The sequence below is a fragment of the Odontesthes bonariensis genome, chromosome 5 (assembly GCF_027942865.1).
Source record: "Odontesthes bonariensis isolate fOdoBon6 chromosome 5, fOdoBon6.hap1, whole genome shotgun sequence".
NCBI lineage: Eukaryota > Metazoa > Chordata > Actinopteri > Atheriniformes > Atherinopsidae > Odontesthes > Odontesthes bonariensis.
In genome coordinates, this window is record NC_134510.1 from 30901290 (window position 1) to 30924305 (window position 23016).

General features: G+C 39.4%; 2 protein-coding genes across 5 annotated transcripts; one reads left to right on the forward strand and one right to left on the reverse strand.

Moving 5' to 3' along the window:
- Positions 1-1462: 1462 nt before the first annotated feature.
- On the reverse strand, positions 1463-15309 carry usf2l (upstream transcription factor 2, c-fos interacting-like). 4 transcript variants are annotated; one of them, XR_012769825.1, is made up of 12 exons: positions 14895-15309; positions 14342-14382; positions 13980-14086; positions 12037-12156; positions 10599-10752; positions 8826-8913; positions 7009-7047; positions 5060-5118; positions 4655-4749; positions 4444-4572; positions 3727-3858; positions 3504-3588 (listed from the first exon to the last, which is right to left on the reverse strand). XR_012769825.1 is itself a non-coding variant. In XM_075466056.1 (11 exons), exons 1-11 carry the CDS (start codon positions 14927-14929, stop codon positions 3499-3501), a joined length of 957 nt encoding a protein of 318 aa, XP_075322171.1. In that variant the 5' UTR covers positions 14930-15305; the 3' UTR covers positions 1463-3498. The 4 variants fall into 4 exon arrangements, 3 of the variants coding, with proteins under 3 accessions (XP_075322171.1, XP_075322173.1, XP_075322174.1); XM_075466056.1 differs by lacking the exon at positions 3727-3858 and having other exon boundaries at positions 1463-3588; positions 14895-15305; XM_075466058.1 differs by lacking the exons at positions 3727-3858; positions 7009-7047 and having other exon boundaries at positions 1463-3588; positions 14895-15305.
- Positions 15310-17432: 2123 nt separating this feature from the next.
- etfb (electron transfer flavoprotein subunit beta) lies at positions 17433-22948 on the forward strand. The gene is made up of 7 exons (XM_075466060.1): positions 17433-17576; positions 19747-19905; positions 20268-20426; positions 20526-20588; positions 21331-21489; positions 21694-21895; positions 22324-22948. The coding sequence occupies exons 1-6, from the start codon at positions 17523-17525 to the stop codon at positions 21862-21864; spliced, it is 765 nt and encodes a 254-aa protein (XP_075322175.1). The 5' UTR covers positions 17433-17522; the 3' UTR covers positions 21865-21895; positions 22324-22948.
- Positions 22949-23016: the final 68 nt, after the last annotated feature.

Genomic DNA, 23016 nt, shown 5'->3' on the forward strand with positions numbered 1-23016 from the left:
ACGTGGGATCAGAGATCATCCACATCAAACAGACACAGGGACACACAGACGCCTGCCTGGCTGTGTATTGTATGTTTAATAGCAGATGACAAGCCTGGAGACACGCAGGGGGCAAAACAAAACCAGTGCCAATTTAATTCTTGTCAGGCTAAATAATATTGCTAATGAAAGAGTCTTTAAGTTAGAAGTAGTCACACTGTTTGGAGTCAAACAACATCAAAGTCTGAGGTTAAAAGATATCCAGACCTTTACCGAGCAGCAGTGATGCTAGCATATTTGAGACCTGCTGTGTCAAACTCAGTCTCACTGAGGGCTTAGATTCGCCCTTTATCCACCATTGATCTCTGTCACCCAAGGTGCCCTCTGTGTGTCCAAATTACTGTTTTCATATTTACCTGTGTTGATCAGTCAAGATTAACAAGATCAAATTTAAGTCCTGCAGAGACACATCTCCTATAGGAACATGTACATGTGAATTCTATTGAATGAAAGAAAATGCCTTAAGTTTATTCTCTGGATCTCCACCCAGAGCTGCATCAATATCAATATAGCCATACATGTCTAAATCTGAAGCCTGAATTTTACTTTCACAGCTAACATTTTGAGTTGTCACAACAGGAGAAACAGTGGTGAAATTAAGATAATAATGCCTCAGGTCCATCAAGAGACCCAAGTTAACCAACATGCAGAATATCAGGACCAGGACAAGCTTATCTAAGTGCACTGTTGTCATCGGACACCCACCTTCTCTGGATTACATGTCAAAATGTCTGCTAGATTTGTAGAGGACAGATTGTTTTTTTTTTTATTTTCAAGGAAGTTAAGATTCCAGGTAATCCACTGGTCATTTAAATGTATCATTTTGCTGCAGGGCCACCTATAGGTGAAAACCCAGCAGAATTTGCAGGATCATTCAGTGCTGTAATTAATGTCACAGAGGGTATATCAATAAAAAAATAAATAAAAAAAAAGACCTTAAGAATCCTGGTTACACTTTAAGACTCTGAAATTAAATTTTCTTAATTAGCTTCTTATTGACGAATTGGGCTTCATAAAGAAAGGTGATGTCAAATAAGAATCAGGACTAACTCGAATCTTACTTTTAATGGTGCGTTGCTTGTTGACTGCACTGTCAATCAAATTTAGAAAATAAAAAAAAAAAGTGTCATAAATTTCTAAATGATAGAAATATTAAATTACTGCCAATTTTATCAGGGATATTTAGAGTTCTAAAAGGCATAAATTGGGAACAGCCAAGTGAATGATTTGCAAATAAGAAATAAAGCACCACCTAAAAAAAATGTATCTGAATTTTACACCAGAGGTCTTGAGATTTGAGCCAAAGTTTAACAAATATACTTGGACAAACTCATAAGTGGCTGAAACTCTACCCTACAAGAAATAAGGCATTTTTCATTTGCTCATCGAAGATCTGATGAATGAACCAAAGCCAGAGTCAATCAAGAGTATTAGCTATAGTGAAAGTTTTATTTTCCACCATTTTACTTAGAAAAGATGTCTCTAACCTGAGAACAGTGAGGCTGCTACACAGAGAAAGCTTTTTTCTTTCTTTTGCCATTTCAAAAAAGAAAAGCAAGAAAAAAAAAAGAAGTAGCCACAAATTATTTTGTGAAAATCCCATCTTCCAAAGCATTAATCATGTCTTACATTCTCTGCTCTCCTCTGAGGTGTACAAAAAAAACAAAAAGAAATTCTACTGCACATCTATCTTTCAACTTTGGCCACGAGCCTAGTTTGATAGATCAGACACTTGCACTATTCCTATCAGGTTTGAATCTAGCAGTTGCAGCAGAGCAGCACTTTCAAAGCACAAGCTGTTAACTTACAGAGTCTCAGATATTAAAATGTAATAATAGTCCACCCCATTTTGCCAGGGGTCTGAGTGTTGGTTTTCTCAATCCTGAGCTTCTGATACAGGGAGAAGCAATCACGGTGTAATGAGTGGCTCCGAAACTTGATATCCTTCTTCTGCTTTCACCCACGTTGTCCGAAGCAGAACAAAAACACATCATGTATTGTCATTCACAAAAATCATCAACAATATCAATATTGGCTTCTGCTGTTTGTGCAACCAATTATAGTTTACTTATTGTTTGCCTGAGTGGGTGGAGAAAAATGTGAGACCATTTCTAAGTTTCCCATTTTCCAAATAGTCAATCTTTTCTTGGAAAACCAGTTGTCGTTTCAGCTAAAAGAGCAACACAGTATTTCTGTGCGCTCCTTTTCTGTAGCGATGAAAAGTCTTTGAGTACTGCTCTCCAGGGTGCCCCCCACCTCCCCGCTCCCACCAACCTCCTCCTGTGTGTTGAGCTCTATTTGAAGAGTTGCAATACCAAAAATAGAGCAAACAGCCTGAACTGAAGCATGTGGGGATTATTCTTACACATATTCACACACCCCTAAATCACACAAGAACAAAAGATGAAAAAATAAACCCACAGTACCTAAACACGGCTTGGAAAAAATTGGGAACTGCTCTGCATTCCTCTCCAGTTGATGATCCAAAGTGCAGAGTTGGAAATTGTCTGTCTCACACTTTCATCTTTGAATTTATAGTTAAATACCATCAGAAAAATCTGAAGTCACAAATCTTTTTTTTTTTTTTTTAAGTGATTTTTCCCATCTAGCAAATGCCCAACAATTCAAGTATACCACTGTCTATTTTTCCATATCAAGCTTCAAGATTGCACACTTCATGGTTATCATTATGATGCAGGGCCAGCATGGAGCTAATGAGTTATTGATTGTTGACTCCCAGAGGTAATCTGCTCTAACATTCTGTAACATCTGTATTAAAACATGAGAAGTCATATTTACATAAATCAGCTGAGAGGCAACGGTGTGCGCAGCTTCTTGTTCATCTTTGGGTTTAGGTAAGTTAAGTGTGTCATGTTATTTCTATCTCTTGAACCATGTTTTGCATACTTTGATGTTTTCTCACTTAAAATTGCATCTCTGCATGAGTTTCAACGTAACTGGTCTCCATCAAGGCTTCTGTCAGCAAGCTAACTAATAAATTAAATCAGCTAAAAACAACATATTAATACAGAAATCAAAAAACACAAACTGAATAAAAGCATGAACTATGACAAAATTAATAACTGGGGAGAAAACAAAAACTGACAGGGAGCAAACTTCGAGGACAAAAATCATAGTCCATGAGTGAGGCTACATAAATACAAAACACAGGAGAAGTCCAGCAGAGGTTCTGTTCCATAGCTAGTGCTAGTAAAACACTCTGATGGAGGTGAGTGGACATCTTTTCTCGAAGCTCATTTCTACTGAGTTGCAACAGGTGGTTATCTCAATAGGACAGTCAAGTGCAGCCGCAAATGGCTGGTGAAGGGTTCGCAGCCTGGGAACCCAGGGAAGGAAGCAATCACTAAAAAGAAAGTGATTCTCCACATGTCCTTTTCCAATCGCCACGTCAGTTACATGTTTGAGTGGTGGCGCTCCTCCCTCCTCTTTTCATTAGGTTTACTGCGGCGGAGTCTCCCCGATCATCTCGATGCCGTGCTGCTGGAGCTGCGCTCGAAGCAGGGCATTCTCATTCTTCAGCTCTTCGATCTATAGAACAAAGGACAAAAAGAAAAGCCTCAGCATCGACTTCTTTATCCCAGTGACAGCTAAGCATAGTTTATGGTTTACAAACTTATTTGTTTGAAGACTGGTGTAAAGTAATGTATAAACAGGGCTGAGCAATACCTGGGATTAGATCAAATTCATGCAGCCCTGTTCAAAGGCACAACCAACTGGATAATCAAATCTTGAGGTATGTCATCTCTGCTTCATTTCCCGTGGGTGAACTCTGACTTCACTGCCCCCCCCTACAAGGGACTGAGGGAAGGATGGTATACTTTGAGCATCAGAATAAAAACATATTGCCTTGCAGGCCCGGGATTCAAGAGGGAGACGTGGCAGCCTCAGAGCTCCAAAATTTCACAATACTTTTGAGTGCATACGCATGCACTTAGTTCCCACACAACTCCTGTGTGTATTATTCCCGCAGTCTCTTAAAGCAGTGACAGGTAACACTTCTCATTATATGAGTGCAAACTCTTTGATCCGCTTTGTCAGGCTGTGATTAGCTATACAGCCTGCAATCCAAGGGGGTTTGTTTTGGAGAAATCAAGATGCATATGGAGCTAGGAGGATTTCTTCCTTCTGAGATTTACCCACTGAATGTTGCAATGCACCACACAGCAAACCAATCTATTCAGTGCTGTGGCAATCTTCACAGCCACATATGCAGCCCACTATGGCTGCCTTAATATGTGCCGATTTATTTATCTGCTACACCCAACCGCCTCAAAGGGAGCATTTTGAATTATAATTCATAGACCTTCTTTACCCATTACTGAAGTCATTGAAACTACGCTCCATGCCACATTTCCAGGCCAGAGCAAAGAGCGATATTAATACCTGCTGCCTGCACAACTCATTGTCCACTTGTATCCTCTCCACTTCCTTCAGACTCTCCTGCAGTCGCTGGTTGCTTTGCCTCAGCTCACGGATGTAGTCACATGCTTTAGATAGGATGCCTCCTTTGCTCTAAAGGGACAGAGATGGGATCATACAGATGAAAAGTAGAAATCTAAAATGGCAGTAAAGGGTAAAGTGAAAACATGCTTACTGCTCCAGTCTTGGTACTGTCCATGTTACAGTCAGGGATGATTTTGGAAAGTGTAACAATCCAGTTGTTGATCTTGTCTCTTCGCCGCCTTTCAACTAAAAAAATGGCATTTAAAAAAGGAACAGATTTAAAAATGTGTATTATCAGATTTCTTTTTTAACCGACATACAGAAGGGGGTGTTTTTTTTCCTTTCCTAGATCAAATACCCTGCCTTAATTTGGCAGCTCAACAGTAGCCTCTAGTGGGCAGTTCAAACACAAATGCTGCCATCTAGTTTTACAATAACAGCATATTTTGACCGAGCTTGGTGATTTTCTCTTACAGGAAAAGCTCCATTTAGACACCACACTGCATTGTGTGCTACTGTCTGAAATCAAAAGCCACAATCATCGCTAATTGCCCACCTTCATTATGTTGCGCTCTTCTCCTTTCATCTCTTGGCGTTCGGGGTCCATCCATTTTCCTGCAGATAAATAGAAAATAAAATACTTTTCATGCACGACAATATCTACCAATCTCTAAAGCACCATACAATCAAGTACAAATCCAATGCCTCAAATTTAACTAATCCCATGCCTATTCAAAACCCATTCTTCACTGTTATCTTTAAATTCAAGACAATTGTAATTGCTATCTAAAATAAGCTTTAGAAGTTGTGTGGTGCCTAAGGCAGAAAAACAAAGACATGCACTGCCTACACAAGCTACGGCTGCAGTTGTGACGCCCCAGCCCCCAGCCTCAAACACCATAACTGGAAAACTAAGGCCAGGCCCACCTTCTTCTAGCTGCCCTCTTCTCAGGTGCGGCCCGGAGGGAGGACACTGTTCCATTATGCTGTAAAATTACAAAACCACAGAAAACCAGATGCCATCTCTTGGAGTCTGGGTGTTTGCCTTATGACACAACCATCTCTTGTCTCTGGATCTTCCCTGAGGAGTCTGTTAATTAAGTCCCTGAGAAGTTATTGGGAGACTTATCCAGCCATCTTTCATGGCATGAACAAGCCAATAAACCAATAACAGGCTCGTGTAATATCACATGTGGACTATTCTATAACTTAACCATGTTCATATCTCAACCAAGGGCTGAAAAAAAAAAATACCTCAAAATCAATCAACTTCCATGAAGAAGTATAGAAATGATGCAGAGAAATACTTAATCTGCCCATGAACATTTTTCAGATTGGTCTCACTGTTGCTTACTCTCTACATTAAGTGAATAAGCATCTTATAAAAGGTCATCCTTTTTTGTTCATCTCCTCCTCAATCTCCAGCAGAGAATTTGTGTCCTATTAGCACAACTTGACTGCTGATAGTTTCTTTAGAGATGGTCTGCAAAGCTAAATGACACTCTCTTTTATCTCAATATATCTTAATGGGATTTCAGCTGTAAAATGGATTCTGTCTAACAGTACTCTTCTAAAATGAGGATGACTGTCTGAATAACCAAATGTGCATACCCAGAGGAATATCCCCCTTTTCACGATTTAGAGCCATATGTCATCTAAGCGCTCCTGAGAGTTTGTGTTGCCACAAAGATCTAGAAAATTAACAGAGCATACCCCACTGCTGAAGCACTTTCTTCATTTTATTTGAAAGAACTGAGCTTATGTGGTCTCATTGATCTGTGAAAGAAAAATGCCATTTCTACCCCTTCTGCCCTCTCTTTTAGAGCTCTACTATTTTCATAACCAAGCCATAGCCTTGATAATAAGACACAATGAGACACAAGGAAAGCAGCTAGGGCTGCTTACTATTCAAATGGATGATTTAACAGAGACCGACCATATTGAACATGAGCCTATTAGTCACCATTAACTGGATATGTGCAGAAATTGCTAAATTGACAACACAAGGTTTCCCCTAGCTTTATTTATCAAGATAACAATGTTGGATCAACCCAACCTATAAAGGTGTCCTGCAGCATATAAACAAAAACCTCAAAATACAGTCCAAGTAGTTTAAGCACCAACTTCAAAAACTAGGCTAAATGAGAACAAAACACAACTACAACAAAGGACACTTTAATGTGATACTAAATTAAAAGTGTGGAGCTTGCCATTTTTTTTTACACATAGAGAAGAATGACCTAATTTCTAAGTCCTAATGGAGAATTTTATTTTCCACAAGCACAGCCTACAACAATGGATCAGGGTCGGCACTGAACAAATGCTACTACAATCTGTGTCTCGCACATCAAGAGCTGGGAGAATCACCAGGGGAGTTATGGAAAGGGAGGGGTGCAGAGGAGAGGAGGGCAGAGGTTTGTGTGCCACTTCTCTTCTTGTGATCTTATTTGATTAATTCATTTGCTTTAAAAAGGAGTGTGGGAGAAATGTGGAAACTGTCCTCACCAGTTTAAACCTTCATGCTGCAGCAGCTCGTTTTCATCTCTGCAAACGGTAGATAGGGTGGGAAGTTTTCATTCACTTTGTTCACATGCAAGGGTAGTGTCACTGCATTACTCTACACTTAAATATATCTCCGACACTTGAAACTGAAAATCATTCATTATTCATTTAAGAGGGAATAAAGAGAAACAGACATATAGCACACAGGCATTGGGAGACATGAAAAAACATTTCATTGTATTCAGTGCATGCAAATGCAGACATAAAATGCAACAAAGCTATTTCTTTACTCTTGACTGGAAAGAGTCAACATTAAGTTTAATCAAACATAGAAAAGCTGCAGACAAATGTAAGGCTGCTCCACCCTTAAAGCTGCCCACATCAGCAAAGGAGCCAAAATTCTTCAGAAGTCTAAAGTTCTTGAAAAGAAGTATGGAAACAGCTGATTAGTTTAGTGTAGACACTCAAACTGATGTTAAAAAGCAGTCAGTTAAAGGTATGGTGCATCTCCTAACTGTGGTTTTCAATAACTCGGATTGATGCATTTGCCAACTACAACAAGTTGCGACCTTGTGTAAAAGTTCAACTGCTCTTAGGAGCACTAGCTGAATAACTATAATCCAGGACGAATCACGTGTTTAAAGGTTAAGTCGAGGAATATTCACTTAAGTCAGAGATAACTCAATTTGATAATGACTCATGTGCTCAGTTTTAGCAACCAAGCAAGCAAATAACTTTGGCTTTTGCTTTTACCGAACAATGGAAAAATTAACCTCTTGACATTCAAGAACTTTGCTTTTCTCAGCACCAGTGCTCATGTGCCAGTGTGTTTTTGGAGCTTGACAGAAACTTATTTTATAAAGAAGCATCCATAGTAAGCCAGAACGATCCTGGTGGCGTGTAACTACAAAAAAGAAAAAGTCTTTGTTCAGGTGGGCCTGCTGATCATGTCAATAGCTGAAATCACCAGCATGGGGCCAACAGTTGGAGAGTCTGAGACAGATCTCTTGAGCTGTACCTTTATAATGATGTGTGTTGTTGCCTTTAGAGACAGACTAAATGTGATTCTGAAGAAGAAGAAGAAGAAAAAAAAAAAAAACTATCCAACCACTACGTGCTGACATAGAAATCCTTGAATAAGCAAAGAGAAAAGAAATCAATCTCATGATAAAATAAGATAAGATAAGATTTCCTGGCAAGAAAAATGTTTGAGTACAAATTAAAGCAAGAGTGCTGAATTTGAGCCTGACATTTGTTAAAACAGATGTGGAAGTTGTTTTACATTCATGTGCTCCAACCGTATTCTGTCATGGGAGACAGTAAACTAACTAGCAGGTACATACATCACAGCCAACTCAATCCATCTCTTAAGCATTTTCCTGCATAAGCATGCTTTATTAATTTAATGCATCTTGATAATTTACTGATATCCACTTGAAACTGTGATGGATGGAGTTAAGTGAATAGAGTGAAGTCTCCATCAAGCAGAGCATCACTCTATAGGTATTATTGTTGCAATAAAAGGGTTACAGCACTGACACAAAATTTTATCCCTTTAATTACCGTAATCAGATTTAATCAACAGCTTTTAGCACTGAATATTATCTCCAATTTGAACCGAAACTTAACTTCAAGCTCAATATAAGAAATTGTAAGATTGTTAGATCAACACATGAAATACCAAATGTCAAGCTGCATTTAGGTGGAGGAGAATGAGTGTTTTACAAGAACCACTGTTTGTTTTAAAGAAAAAAAAAAATGTATCCGAGACTTAACTGTGAATGCTGTCCATCAAGCCGTAACAGAGAGAAGATACTTACGCTGGGTAGGGCTGTGTGCGCGGGGCAATGCTTCGTGGTGCGCCTGTCTGAATGACATCAGGGGGTGTCATCATCACATAAAACTGACCTGTAGGAACCATGGGTGTATGAAGTCAGCAAAGAGGAAGAAGACAGCACAACATTTTGTTTAAGATCCAGCTCTACTGCAGTGAATATCCTACAAGTAAGATCCAAAACCTCAGATGACCTCTGGTTTTCCTGTCTGTTATACCCGACTACAGGTCTTCCTGCTTAGTAAGACATCTTAAGGCTTTAGGATGCTCAACCAACATCAAGCACTTTAGCCCTTGCATCAAACTACCCTCCAATTTGAGCTCCAATCTAGTCTCACTCCTAAAGCGGCAGCTATTTTCCATTACACAAGACACACATCTGAGGTATCAACTGATATGGCGTTGAGAGACCGACTTCTGTGGGCGTGTGTGTGTCATGTGATGCAAGAAGACACAATGCTGAGCTGGAGACTGTAAGGGTATGTGGATGTGCTGGATTAGTCCAATCATCTACAAGATCTATAGTTCAGGGATGTAATATGTTAAAGAAACTTAATGTTTCAAGGAAACTCCCTCAGTGAAGGAATTTGTGTGACCCCTGATAGGGCCTGTGAATTGTTTCAGAGCATGACAAAACTCTTTGCTCAACTGGGAAAGGTGCTTTGGGTTTACAAGCCTGACTGAGCTTGGCAAGACTGATTAAACTCACATTTGTTTTATTAAGTACAAAATGGAAACTGTAGATGGTTTTACTACTTGGCTGTAATTTCAGTCACTGGAGAAAAAAAATTAAGCAAATAAAAGCAATAAGGAACAAGCAGCTCACAATCTTAATGGGTTCCAAATTTGACAATATCCTTGGCCATATTGAGATGGGAATTAAGTTGAGGTACAAATTCCATTTGATTCCAGTTTTGTGCCTTACCAGACGTGATGCCTGGGCCGACAAAGGTAAAAACTAAAAGCCTAGACAGCAGCAGAAACACTGAGTCACGAATTACAAATCCCAACAATAAATGCTGGCCAGGCACGACACTTTTCAAACCTGCAATGCTCAGCTCCTGAACCATCAGAAAATACTGAAAATGCATTATTCAATCAGCCGTCTATAACAGTATGCTTGCTCGATCTAGACCTTGCTGTCTCACAGAAATATAAATGCTGGTTGTACATAATAGAACTAAATCTCATGTGAAAAAAGCCAACATAAAACCACAAGGACACTTAGGACAGCCAGACAACGACATATGGCTGTAAGGATGAAAAGAGAACGAGTGGGAGGACATGTGACATGAAGTTAACGGCAAATAAATATGATCCATGTAGCCAATTTAGTTTTGGCCTGCAGTAATATTTAAGTTGGAAGAGGCATATTTTAGTCATGGCAGGATTTTTAACATATTCCTGAGCAGAGACTGAGCAAAATATGTTGCAGATTTTTTTTATTCCAAAACTGAGCACAACTTTAATAAACAGTATCTAAATCTCCAGCTATAAAAACAAACAAAAATGCTAATGTTCTGTTGAGAGAGGTTCTTCGTTCATATTTATAACTAATAAAAAGTGAAAACATTTTTTTTAAACATACGGCAAAGCTGTGGGGATCATGGTTCTTTTAGAACTAGCCTACTAAAAAAAGAGAAGCTAATCCAAATTGAAAGTACTTGTAATGCACTCCTGTTTGTCAAAATAATGGCTTAATTAGCCCCGTGGCACTGTGATGTGCTTCAGGCCAGATTAAGAGTAAGAACTGACTCACCCCCTGCCTGTGTGAGTGTTGGGTCTGTGGCGGCCTGCACAGACACAGTCCCGTCGCTCACCGCGGTCGCGGGGAAATAAGCGAAGCGGGTCTCCCCTCCCACCGCCTCTCCTGCTGGGCTTCCTCCATTACTGAAAGGGTTTTGGATCACAGCCTGTGACAGATAAGAGACAAACAGGAGAGAGACATGAGCAAGTAGCGGTGGAGCAGTCACAGCAGGTAAACGCACACCTCATTCTCAATAATGGTGTCCCTTCTAGACCCCCCGAGAAAGACACAGTGAAGTTTGACAGCTGGGATAAAGAGGAGAGCAGGAGCAGAGGATATCTTCTTAGCAGGGATAATGGCAAGGTCAGAAAAACCATCAGTATACTTTGAATGAATACTATTTTTTTCATGAAAATCCCATATTCTAAACCAAAAATAGGTTCTAAATCTGGCTGAAACTTTTGTACAGTTTCCCAGAATGACACTACAAAAAAAAACAAAAAAAACAGACAACTACATCTTAATCTCCTTATTCTGAGAATTGAACATCAGCCAGGCTCCATGCTCAGGCACACACTAAACTGCGTGTACAGCTTTGCCATTTAACAAACCATCAGAGGTAAACAGATATAACGTTTTAGTACTAATAACTATAAGAACAACTGATAATATTCCATTTGTTCTAGTTGATAAAGGCATATTTATTTATACATTACATATGTACAACACCAATACTCCAGAGGGTGTTAATCATTCCTAAAATGTCAGCTGAGACATATTACTCAGCTGTAAACCATATCTTTACTTTGACAAGTAGCATTAGTTTGTAATTTGTCAAAACAATCCAACCTCATCCCAAAAACATGTGGATGAGGAGGGGCCAGCATGTTAACTGAGGGAGGTGGTTAAAGGTCTCGCATTTCCGCTAGTTTACATTCTCCTCATTTAACAGAAGCCAGAGAAAAGGCTTGCAATCTCTTCCTTATTGGTTTATTCAATTAAGCATAAAGACAACAAGCATTGCTGTGGTGGACTCGTATAAAATATAACCTCAAAAATAAGTTAATAAATATATACAGAAAGATTCAATTAAATTGAAAAAAAAGGGTTTCTTGTCCACAGTCGTGCTCTGAATTATCAGACAGTTTATATTTGGTTGTTGGAAAAATAGCAATAAATGCATTTTCTTACTTACTGGTCACTAACACATCGTGTGTCCTAACAGGAAAATAAATTGTTAGCTTTTTCACACATCTTTAAGTGTTTTGCACAAGCATGTCAGGCTGTGTTCACAGAGACAAAAGAGGTCAGTAACATAATCTCATATTGGTTTGAGTTTCTTCAGGGAGATTATTCCCTCATCTCTCAAGACATGCATGAAGAACACAGTTAGTTTTTAAAAAAACAGTCAATACTGGGTTCTTTTCAATCTTTAAAAAGGTTGCGTTACCTGAGCCACGGCCTGAGGAGCCCCAGCAAATGCAGCTGTTGAGACGACACTCACTGCTCCTCCTGCATCCTCTCTTCCATCAAGGTGCTGGTCAGTCACCTGAACAACACGATACGTCACCTGTAGGGCAGAGATGGAAACATGTGTAAAAGAGACTGAGAGGAAAACAATTAGGAGCCGAGAGCTTCAATTCTCTACAGCGCATAGAGCAGGTGTACTGCTAACGGAACAAGACCTTACCTGGCTTGCAGATTTGTTTATCATATCTGTTTGTCTTCAGTTCAGCCAATTCTGATATATCCTATATAATAGTATAATCCTAACCCTCGCAGAGCACGGATCTCACCATCCAACACAATATGCTTATGCTTCAGAATGTGCCTGATTTGATTTTAAAAACAAGTGAAGAAAATGAGCTTGTTTGTTCCAAGAATCAGTATTTGTATCCCTCTATCATGTGACTCTCCTCCTGACTGACATGTGACAGTTGCCCCATGCCAATCCTAGACCAGACTAGAATCACATGATCGTTCACACTGGATGTGTTTACGCCAAATAAGCCACATGGATCACTGACTTAATTCTCTCCAGTGTAAATCACCCAAACATGGATAAACCCACTCCAATGTCACAGTTATTTTTCCAGTTTATTTACTGGTATTACCATTTCATTGTTCTTCACTGAAGATAATTTCACATTAGTGACTGGAATAAATCCTTGATGATAATCACTGGTCAATTGTGGGAATAGAAAAAAAAAAAAAAAAAAAGACTGAGTTATACCTTCAGGCAATTTAGAGACAGCTTCCCTCCTGACTTTGGAAATGGGCAGGGACACAAAACATTCAGCAAAAATAAACAACAGCTACACAAGAAATCCCAACAGGAAGCTCTGTTTGTGAAGACACATTCTCCAAGTGAACTGACGACAATTTTGCAAAAAAATCTAAAACAAAGCTGAAATCTCAGAGTAAACTTAAAGCTGCAGTCTGCAACTCTTTTTCAAGCATAATGCCTGGAACTGTCCGGGGATTCTGAAAGTAGTACATTAAATACCCCAATACAAAAAAAAATGAGTTCTCTAGGTCCCCTATATGTCCCGCTAGGTCCCTCCAAAGCCAGCAGGTTTGTTTACAAAATTGCAGACCGGACCGGTAAAAGGTAACCAATCGGGTTTACGAGCTGGGCTCTGTTGCCTGTCAATCACCGATTGTGCACGCGCGATACAAGGTAGGCTCGTCCCCACGCTTATTATTGAACTTCATTACGGGCTAGTCTACTTACTGTGTCTTCCATGATCGCAAATGACAGCTGAGTTGATGAATGAGGAGTCGTGTGGGCGCATCTGGTGTGCACGTAGACGTGCACGAGTTCTCATGTGTTTTGAAGGGGCGGGACAGGAAGTTGAATAACTTTTTATTTTTCGGTTAAAAAATAAGCATTTCTTGCATTTTGCGACTACGGAGGTCACCGTTTTCAACTTCAAGCGTTCTGATAGATCATGTAAACTCTTAAAATGCCAAAAAGTAGGACTTTACGTATGACAACAACAAATCTTGCAGACTGCAGCTTTAATGGCAAGCTTACATACAAGGTGTGGAGTGTTTTTACCGTTTGTGTCATCTTCCACCCCACTGACAAATTGTGCTATGAAAGTGATCAAATTCTTCTAAAACACCCTTATCAATAGATTATGAGGGCCTGTTTGTTGCTAACTGTAACCAAGCACAAACACCCTTTGGCCATTTTTCCAACCTGACATTTAAAATGATTCTGGGGTGTTTTTTCCCTTCTCTGCCCAGATCCAATTTTACGCATTAAGTTGTTGCTTAATCTTAATATCCAGGCCTGTATGCCATCAGGAGCACTTAAAAGTCCTTCTTAAACCGGCATTAAAAAGCAGCACACATCAGTAATGTCACATCCTTCCCTTAGTTACTTACCTGCCCGCCCTCAGTGCGGAACTGATATTGTATGTTTTGGTCACCAAATGCTGCAGCCTGCTGAACACTGGCTATTGTAACAGCCGTGTGCTCCTCTCCTGTCCCGTCTCCCAAGGAAATTAGGGCAGAAAAAGAAACAACCACTTGTTAGTATGAAAGAGAAAGAAGTCTAACACAGACAGCTAACAAGAGCTTTATTGTAGTTGCAGTAAACAATGCCAGAGGTTACAGTATGCCAAGCAATGCATATCTATATATCTCTAATAACTGTATTTTGTCACACCTGTCAGAGGCTTTGGCACACATCACTGCCATTCTAATGCCACACGTTGTCAATAAAAACATAATGAATAAATGCTTACCTTCAGATGTCTGAACAACCTCTTCTTCTTGCTTATCTTGACTGCAAGTCGCATGCATAAAACAGAAAGAAAGAAAAAAACTCAATTTGACAAACTCCGTGACGAGCCAGCATTCCTCAATCTTATGTTCGAATAAACATAATTATTACCCACGGACTTAACTCATGCCAAATTTGTGCAAGACATAAGCCAACCAAGAGCATATTCTTGTTGAAAAACAAAACCCTTACTTCTGTCCCAGGCTTGTGGCTTTCAACACAACTAAGTGTGTTTTAAGAGCTAGCTTACGCTGTCTTAGCTGCTGTAGTATTATAATCTAATTATGATGATGTTTTCCACAATATAACATTACCTTGCTTGCATACAGCTAGCCATCTATACCGCTTGAAAGCTCTTTCACTATTACTGGTAACTACAGTGCAGTCCCCTTTATAAACTCGTTTTGACAACAGTTTTCAGCTCAGGCCTTGGTTAGCGTCGTACAGCAGCCATCTGAAATAGCATGTTGGAGCTAGCCTGTGTCAGTTAGCCATTTTGGCCGAGTCTCGGTTACCTTGTGGTGTCCAGACTCTGTTCAAGCATATCCATCAGGGTGAAAATAAAAAGTGATATTCGGTGTCACAGACGGAGATGGAAGTGCTGATCACGGGAACAAACACTCGGGTCATGTGAGACAGACAGCCCAGGACACGTGAGGTACGGCTCGGTGTCGGAGTTAAAATGGAGGCCGCTGCTGCCGCTGGGTGATCAGAGGTGACTCTGTTCGCGGATTTGCTCGCTGGTGAACACAATCAACCCGTCCGAAGCGACTGTTGATCTCCAACCGTGGCCGCAACACCGTAACACAACAGCAGTTTACGTGCTGGGAGGACGTTATTATTTGATATAATTTAGGATTAAAAATAAAACATAACCAGATTATGACCCGAGAGCAACACAACGTTGTTAAAGTACATATAATCTTCACATTCAAAATGTAGGAAACGCCCTGTCTCACAACCGAACAGTTTCTACCACACAGGAAGGGTATTTTACATAATGATTAATACCCATCCCCAGTAAATGTTTCTAATTTATATCCAATTGCTGTTGTTATTATTATTTTCACATTTTTCATCTTAATTTTTTGGCTCAATGAACAGAGCTATAGCCTACACATATTGTAATGGTGATGTTCTTAGTTCATCAGAAGGCTTGCTTAATGAACTGCCATAAATCTTATTTTGACAATCACTACTAATAAGCTATAATAATCATGACAATAAATACTACTAATAAACTATACATATATTTCTTTACCGATCATGATAAGAGTGCCTGATGTCTATCCAGTCTATCAATTTAGGTTGGAAGTGGCCATGAAGATGTAACTGATAAATTGGCATGTTTACATTTTTTTAATACCAGAGCACTTTGTCTGAGGAATAGCTAGGCAAAAGATTAATTGAAAAAAATCATACACAGTCACTCAGCAGTGCTTTTTTTTAACCAAGAGAGAGGTTTTCCTCGAATGCATTCAAAGAGAAAATAGTTTATGCCCAGTCTAGACTGGAAATGGTCATAAAGAGGGGGGGGGGGGGGGGATTTATACAATTTAAACTGTGCATTCATTTAATCTTTGTTTTTTTTTTTAAAAAGGTAATTTTTCCTGTATAAGAAAATGAAAATAACTTGAAATTGAGACACAAAGAAACTGTAATAAAAAGGCATGTATTGAATATCATATTCAATACTGTGTTTGGGCTACCCCTAATTTCTTTATATTTTGAGTCCAATTAGCCAGACTTCCTTATAATCATTTAAAGTGGACTTGAGCAATAGCTATCGTAGCTTTCTGGGGGTCTTTTTAATTTTTTCTTTGGATACTGACTGCTTTTCCAGTCCAGTCTTAGTACCTCACTTTTTTCCAGATGAATGTATGAAAAAATGAGAGCTGGCTGAAGAATTTGTTATAATTCATCTTGTTGTAACTTGTAATGCAATGCTCAGTTGGGGAAATTTCCTCGTGTCATTCACATGGATGTGACTTTAATATCTAAGTATTTTTGCTGACTAGTCACACATCCCATACTCACATAAGAAAAATACTCTTGAAAATCAGCAGCCCCCCCCCCCCCCCCCAGAAGGACAGAAATATAAAATCAGCTTTAGAAAAACTCAAAGAGCCAAAAACCCAAGGGATTTATTGCTAACGGTCAGTATCATTCTCTCCGGGACACCTTCAGATGTCCATGGCCTGTCTGGTCAAAGCTCTTTTTGAACCAAGGAGTCAATTTTACAAGATGGTTGTAATTTTACGGCCGATTGGTGTATTTTTCAATGTGCACTCTGTAAATAAAATTAACTAAAATTATTTTGATCTCAGGGAGATTTAAGGATGTAGTTTGTGTTGCAGTTGTGTGTACTACATTGTTTCTGTTGTTAAAACAACTTTTACTGATATAGCTGAGCAGAAAAAATATCAGAAATTCTATAATACAACACAGCAGCCCCACAAACCTCCAAAATAATGTATAGATATATAAATAATAACTTTGAACCAACACTACTCCGAAAACAGAAAACACCGTTTTATAAAGATATGTATTGATGTGCCTGTTAAACTAAGTTTTTCATTTATCTTTGATAAGACACATTATCTAAGAGTAGCCACACGTGATTAAATTCTGAATATCAAAATCATACCCAGTAACCCAGTCACGCTTATGTGTGTGCCATTTTACTGTTATTAGCCACGAACTTTGCCCCACAGAGAGCGGAACCCTTCTTTTATTTTTGTTTTATTCACGACTCAGATATGAGGAGCACCGTGTTGCTTAGGGTTGGTTTGTCCCAGAGCTTTTTAAGTTGTTTGATCGGTTATGAAACTCCCGATAATTTTTTTTTACATTTTGTGAAGCTTTAGATTTTATCGAAAAAAATGTAAGTTTTATTTGTCATTTAGTCATTGAAGCTGCAGTTTCTTCACTGAATTTAACAACGACGTTGTACGAGTTTTAGCCAATAAGCGCTCAAAACACTGAGTAATGTATCCTTCTCATTGGTTGGAATGGTAGGCGGTCCCCTTAGTTCCCCCCCTGGAGTCACCTTAAAATAATACCGACCTCTTCTCTTTGGGTGAAGGTTCATTGCGGTGACTGTTACCTTTTCTGCCCGTAACTGTATAAGCGTTTCAACCACAATGTCCGGCCGTGTTCTCGTTGGCGTTAAGCGTGTTATTGACTACGCTGTGAAGGTAACATTTTTTGCTGTCTCAACTGGCATATTTAAACTGATCTGTCTTTACCCTTTGCTCCTTCAGTTGACTCAGTGCTTTGCTAGCTAACTTTAGCCGGTCAATGTCTGTTCATATATTTGAGAGATAAGCCTATGGGCAGCAGCGAAAAGTCATATGGTCATTTTACAAGATGCACCGTGGTTTATAATTGAAAATATTGTTAAGAACGTAGCGATGCTTGTCTTATTGCTACCTACACACGCTGTTGTCAGGCCTGTGTTTTTAAGTTGTGTAACTGTTAGGCTGAACAATTAACATCCCAAGAATAAGTTTACCACCCTTCCTATACTAAGATGGTCTTTAAGGAAAGCGTTCATTGTGAAGTCTGACAGTTATTGTGATGTGGATTTTCCGTTACCTTTATTGATCTCTGAAGATGAAACCCATCACCATAACCTATAACCTTATCAGCTGTTTAATGAAATTCATCCAAGTGCACTCCTGTCCCAGCTGCCCTTAGCAGGATCTGTACGGTGTAGTGCAACAACTGGTTCTGGTTATGACACTGTCCAGATTGTCAGATGAAGGCCAAAATATAATCAAAAAGGAAAAAGCACCCCTGTTTAAATTGCTTTGGAAAAATAGGCATATTTGCCTGTTTTTGTCAATTTTCTCTGATTTACATTCTCAGTTTTTTGTCCAGGGTGCAACATTTTGTTGTAGTTTTTCAAAACAAACAGCTCTGATCCTCATAACTTTGTGTTTTTATGGTCTGCAGCTGGTCCATGAGGAAATGTTTCAACCAGTTTGTTATGGAAGATCTTGACTTGTTGGCACAGAACCCTTATCTCGATCACACCGAATGCTTTTGGTGTGAGCTGTAAGCCAGAGCTTTACACAGAACATCATTGATATACCTCAGTGTTGTTTTAGTGACAAATGTGGATCAAATCCTGCAACCATTGTCCAGGTTTTTTATGCAAGTCTGTCTAGTGGAGAAGAATATACCTCTTTTTTTTCTGGATTGATTGATATCGTGAGAGAAGTCATCCTCTATATTTTCTAAAAGCAAATTACGAACTCATCCAAAGGGAAAATTTTGCAAGCTACAGCCCTCTGGATTGATCAATAAATGGTTTCTTCCTCACAAAAATTACTGGATGAGCTTGTATCCAGGTGACAAAACTGCAATTGGCGGTTATAGACTTGTAATAAATTTACTTACAAAAGGGTACATTTTCATAATTTGTCAATTTTTGTTGACTCAATTTTTAATTAAATGAGTCAATAAAACACAATTTCATAGTTATGAAATGAGCAAGGCTGCTCAATTTCTCCATTGATAAAATAAATTCACAACTCTACAACATAAAAATTCATGTAGAATATAGCACATACTTTGTTGTCTACAGTAGTAGATCAACCCTCATCTTACATTGAAGCTCCCAGATCAAGGAAGTGACGTCGATGCAGCTTTAGCAGCAGAGAAGCTATCAGGCTTGTGTTGATAATAATAATCTCCTGGACTATGTACAAACTTCCAAATGCATCGTTTTGTGAGTACAGACCATAGTTGTACTACTGTAGAAGTTTGGTGTCATGGCATGTGATTTCAGTGTGGTAATTTTGGAGATACTGCCAGGGTTCGTTAGCGCTTGTACTAAGCTATTCGGGATAACTCAGTAACTCAGCTGATGGTCAGCCAATATCGGAAAAACTTCGGGTGGGCTACTGGGCTGGATGTCACGGTTCAAATGACCCTAGGGTGAATCTACTCCGAACCGTCACTTTAAAAAAAAAAAATTTTGAGAGTTTACAAATCTGGCTTTTATTGCTTTGCCCTAATCATCATCAACATGGAAAATAAACAAGTTTTTTTTTGTTTTTGTTTTTTTCTTTTCTTCTCTTTCATGTGACTTAAAATTTCTGACCTGTCACTTTACATTAGGTTCTAAAGGGAGAAACCTACATATACCTCTTCCAAAAGAGATGTGGAGACTCATTTCTTTTCAAAGTTTTTTGTGTCTGCTGGCATTGATCTGACTGACATCCCCAGACAAAAGCACAGTTCTTCATTCTGCCAGAGAGAAAAGACATTAGCTCTAAGGTTCATCTTGTTCCTGGACTGGATAGTTACTGTAATCTGGAACACCTACGGTGACTGTCCTGTTGTTTTGTTTCGCAACAGATTCGTGTGAAGCCAGACAACAGTGGCATAGTGACGGATGGAGTCAAGCACTCAATGAACCCCTTCTGTGAGATTGCTGTGGAGGAGGCGGTCAAGATGAAGGAGAAGAAGCTCATTAAGGAAGTTGTGGCCGTCAGCTGTGGGCCACAGCAGTCCCAGGTTGGTGTGCTGATGTCAGGCTCTGAACCACTCTCGTTAACCATGGTTCACAAGGCCTACAGTAGTCATTCTTTAGAAAAAAATTGTAACATTTCTTGCAGTATCATGATCAAGCTGCCAGTGTATAAAAATCACATCGTAAATGTTCCATTTGCCTGAGATGCTGATGTCATTATTACTCTTTTAGTGCTTTATGTGCAAAATCAGATTGCAGGTCTCCCTTATGTTTATTGATAGAACTGTTAGAATACCTTTTTTTGGTAACAACCACAACCAGTAACATGATCAGTATTTCAGAATTTGACAAATGTTAATTGGTAAAAATTCTGAAATGGTTGTTTCCACATGTTTATCTCACACAGGAGACCATCCGTACTGCCCTCGCCATGGGGGCTGACCGTGGCATTCATGTGGAAGTGAGTGGGAAAGACTATGAAACCCTCGGACCTCTGCAGGTGTCCAAGATCATGGCTGCATTGGCCAAGAAAGAGGACGCCCAGCTAATTATTCTTGGAAAACAGGTGAAAAATGCAAATAGATTTAACTGGATATCCACATTGTGCTCCCTTATACTAATGAATTCCTGCTTTGTTATTTTATAACTTGTATTCCTTTCATAGGCCATCGATGATGACTGCAATCAGACTGGCCAGATGACGGCAGCTTTGCTGGACTGGCCTCAGGTTTGTTGCAACTTAAATACATCAGGAATTGCCTCTGACATTTGGTTTTGGCCTTGGGGCACACTCATAAATGTCATTGGATCATCTCAGCTTCTATATTTTCTGTTGTTCCTAACAAGTGTGCTGTAACAGTACTGGTGTCAGGATATGCTCCTGTTCACACTGGCTTATCAAGGTTAGTGGAGACTGGTTTTAGTCGGTATGAGCTACAGTGTTCCTGCTCAGATCAACACAGCTGGCCAAAGGCTGTCCATGTGTTTATGTATTTGGCAGACGCTTTTATCCAAAGCGACTTACACTCATATCCTTATATCACTCAGGTAGCATAAGGGGGTCTTGCCTTAAGACCCCTACTGGAGGTAGTACTTTTCATGCAGGGGTCAGGATTCAAACCCTGCTACACTATCCAGGTTCAGAGAGGTGGAACAACATTCTGCTTGCTAGCAAACAGATGAAAGATTTTTGTGTGTTATGTAACAATGTACAGGTTGAACGGTTGGGAACACAAATCAATACGTAAATCTAAACGTTTAACGGCACCTTTGATGGCTAGTACCCTTGTACCAAGTAATATATGGTTGAAATTGCAGTTCCACCAATAAGCCAGCAGGTGGTGCACAAGGACTATATAATGACTGTTTTGTCTGCCCTGCACAATTTAGGGTTCAGAATAGGCTTCCCAATGGACTATTTCAACAATATTTATCATGCTGTGAATTTTTTCTGTATCTTCATGTTGCAGGGTACCTTTGCATCAGAGGTGTCATTCGACGGAGATAAGATTAAGGTGGTCAGAGAAATTGATGGTGGCCTGGAAACTATCAAGATCAGCACACCAGCAGTGCTGACTGCAGACCTGCGACTCAACACCCCCAGATATGCCACCCTGCCTAATATCATGGTAGGTAGCGGGGTATTGTCCTCTCAAACGTAAGAGAAAAAGACAAGGATTCAGTCACTAAGTTTGGAAACATTGAGATCATCTTAAAAATTAAATTTAGACAGCTGTCATGTTTTGCAGTTTTTAAAGTGACTCAAAAGAAACACTCAGTTACAATTCTTATGTAGTAAATAATCAGTATAATATTCATCTCACTTCTTTTAGAAAGCTAAGAAGAAGAAGATTGCTAACATGAAGCCTGCAGACTTGGGGGTGGACCTCACATCACGGTTGGAGGTGGTGAGAGTGGACGAGCCCCCTCAGAGGGAGGCAGGGGTGAAAGTGGAGACTGTGGAGGACCTGGTGGGCAAACTGAGGGAGACGGGGAAGGTATAGAGGCTTTAGGAGCACACAACCCAGCAGAGAGGTAGGTATCAGCATATTTACCTGTATAGAGTTTGACCAGAACATGATATTACAACCAGCTAAATGCATCTTTTTTTTTTAATGTTTAGAGAGGATCCTGCAAACAATTTGTATTCATTTGCCTAGATTCACTTTGCTATGTCATCAAGGACTTCAACTAACAATTTATTATATTTCAGATATGAAAATGATGACAATAAAGATGCATTATTAATAAAGAAAAGGCTATCATAATAATTACAAGGTGAATATAGTTGTGACCTTTATGTTCATGTAAAAGTTACCTTTTGTGATAAATCATAGACGGGCTAATGTCACCACCTTTTCTGCAGTAAAACCTCAAAGAATATTGGCATCAAAACTGATTTAAAGATGTTAATTGCAGTCTTTGTCTTGAGTTACTTTCTACACTCTCTTCTCTCTTTGCAGGACTCTAATGAATAACAGGACTGTATTGCATAAGCACACCCACAGGATGAGCTTATCATCCGTATCAGTCTAATCCTTCTGTTTGAGACTTTGGCTCCTGGGGGTATGCAGGGAGGTACCAACAGGAGAGGAGGAGTACTGAGGCACACTGTCCCGCAGTCAGACAACCACAATAAACATCATCTTGTCTTTTATGTACATTTTAATTTAAATGAATGGTTCATCTGTACCAATAAATCCTACTGCAATGACCTTTTTAGCAGTAAATTAACGCCAGACACTTCGTCCCTCATGCTGCTGCTTGAATGAACTGTACACTAACTCAACATGTATGATGCATCGAGGTTTCATCTTTTTAATCTTGTAATGTAGTCACGCGTGTTCAGAGGTATAAATTATAAATGTAAATATGGACCCAAACATGTAGAGATGATTATGTTCTTCAAGATTAGCGTCATGACTGCAGTTAATGTACCTGGGACTCTGTTTGAGACTGACCAGACAGTGTCTCTCAGTATGTGTAAGGTGAGATGATCACAAATCTGAATTATACCGTAAGCGCCTGAATTTTCTGATTGTACAGAACAATACCATGACAATAAAGCAGCCAGTCTTTTTCATATCATCCCTGTGTACGTCGCTTTTGTTTGAACTTCTGATTCATGTTAAATCAAGCAGCCAAAACTATATTTC